General features: G+C 52.4%; 1 protein-coding gene across 1 annotated transcript; it reads left to right on the forward strand.

Annotated features, from left to right (window-relative positions):
* Window positions 1–304: 304 nt before the first annotated feature.
* Pmar_PMAR024930 (hypothetical protein) lies at window positions 305–1,722 on the forward strand (the record flags this gene model as incomplete). Its single annotated transcript, XM_002781288.1, has 10 exons — window positions 305–433; window positions 477–561; window positions 751–883; window positions 937–1,034; window positions 1,076–1,126; window positions 1,175–1,262; window positions 1,311–1,375; window positions 1,426–1,479; window positions 1,522–1,617; window positions 1,660–1,722. Coding segments are annotated over 10 exons (862 nt in total), but the record flags the coding sequence as incomplete, so codon positions are not given.
* Between the last annotated feature and the right edge of the window lie 218 nt (window positions 1,723–1,940).

Below are 1,940 nucleotides of genomic sequence, written 5' to 3' on the forward strand. Positions count from 1 at the left end.
CAAGATGATGCTGCTCGAGCGGAGGATCCCCTACGTGCCACAGTCTATTAGTGTGGAAGTGCGAGGCTGTAGTGCTTGTCTTGTCCACACCTTAGTGTTAGGTACAGCGATTGATTAAAGCGTGCCTCATATTTCACGCTGCGAAGCGGCTACGGGCTCAAACACTCCACGAACGTTTCAAACAGGTGTCCAATATAGTCAGTGGCTGACGTTTCCAAGCATGAAAAGTTATACGGTAGTCGACAAGGCGTAGTGTTCGAAAATAGGGAGGTGGGATTTCAGTAGATTTTCCTGCCTACGTATTATGGCTGACAACCCTTCCTGTCTGGCTTGTCCCTTCTCGGCCTCTACTCTGGTCCACAATTGGTACGAAGAACGCCTTGCTAACCAGCAGGCCCCTCAGCCGGGTATAGGGGATAAGCATCTGCGAGAGGTATGCTCGTTAATCGGCGATCTCAACTTACTTTCCCTCTCAGCTGGAAAGTGAGATCTCGGATGTCGCTCGTGACGGGCTGCATGTCGTGACGAGGATAGGCCGTGTGAAGCAACGAGACACTTCGGGTGGGTGAATGTGGAGGCAGTGTGGGACAATATGCACATGGTCAACTACATGTGTTGGTGATGATATGGAAATGCTTGTTGGTTTCTGTACAATTTCACCCGACTCCGTAGATAGTAGTTAGTGAGGAAACAAAGAATATATTCAAACACTGTGTGGAGGTGTGGCCTGTGAGGAGTCTACGCGGTCAGGTGCGCTACTGTTGGACCCAAGATGGCGTTTGTTCACCTCTGAACACGCGGGGAGCTTTCGCCCGCCACCGGGTGGAGGGACCAGAGCTGTGGAGGCACGGCTGGTCAACGACGAGACCATTCCTGAGCTGCTGTAGAGACCTTCGCTCCGCCTGATTGAGTTGATGAATTTGATCATTCCCTCAGATATGAGAAAAGACGGCCAGTCGCCGAGGAAGGCGTAGTTCCGCATTTTAAGCCTTATGATCGGCACGGATATCGCTCGTGGGATACAACCTCGGGAGGTGAGGATGGACCAGTGCACGCAACAGCACTTGTGCTTTAGTTGCTTACACTCCAGCAGAAGGGGTCGTTGTAGGGGAGGAGGCCCCTAGGGGTAGTAGATGGCCATCGATGGTTTACCGTTTGGAATGCGTATATTCAGGAGGCTTCACTACTCCGGCTGGGTTATCAGTTGAGGATGAAGCCAAGGCGCCGCATGGTTTAAAGGTGGGCTGTTTGACAGGGGAGAGGTATGGAGTCCAGAATCAACGGCCGCCTTACTGATATCATTCCGGCAGATATGTTCCCATCGACGTCACTGATGGGGATGTCAGTACTGCCTGCTTATCTACAGCGGTTCAGAGTAAGACCATCGCTCTAGCCCCGGCGGGGACCTATGGTGGCTCCTATCAGGGACGTGGTTACCGGTACCAGATCCAGGCCTAGCCTTCGTTGATGAATTCGGAGGTCCGAGTTAGAGTGGGGCTCGATCCGCGATCATCTCATCAGGCAAACGAGCAGCCCTTCCCGAGATGGACAATGAGCTCTCCCTTCCTCTTGGTGCGGGATGTCAGCAGAAGCTCGCTGAGGATCTGGCAGCACGGGGTAGTAGAAGCTGACTGCCTGACGACGTGGATGCTTTGGTAGGCACCAAGTTTTACAAGACGACTACGCTCATTACGAGGGGGAGGGACCAACGACCTGGGCCGAGTAAGGTCTTCTGTGGAGAACAGTAGACTTGTCCAGTGCGCGTAGGTACATATAGAGACTTCTAGTGAGGGCGTGGTGACCATACAGCGACGAGGGTGCTTTTGCATGTCGCATTGGTTGTTGTTATGTGCGTCAAAACGGCGTTGTTTTTCTTAGTGGGTTAGAGCTGATTCCAATACCGACACAGATCTTGTCGAAATTGGAACGAAATTGACCAA

The sequence above is a fragment of the Perkinsus marinus genome (genome assembly GCF_000006405.1).
Source record: "Perkinsus marinus ATCC 50983 genomic scaffold scf_1104296942774, whole genome shotgun sequence".
In the NCBI taxonomy this organism is placed as follows: domain Eukaryota; phylum Perkinsozoa; order Perkinsida; family Perkinsidae; genus Perkinsus; species Perkinsus marinus.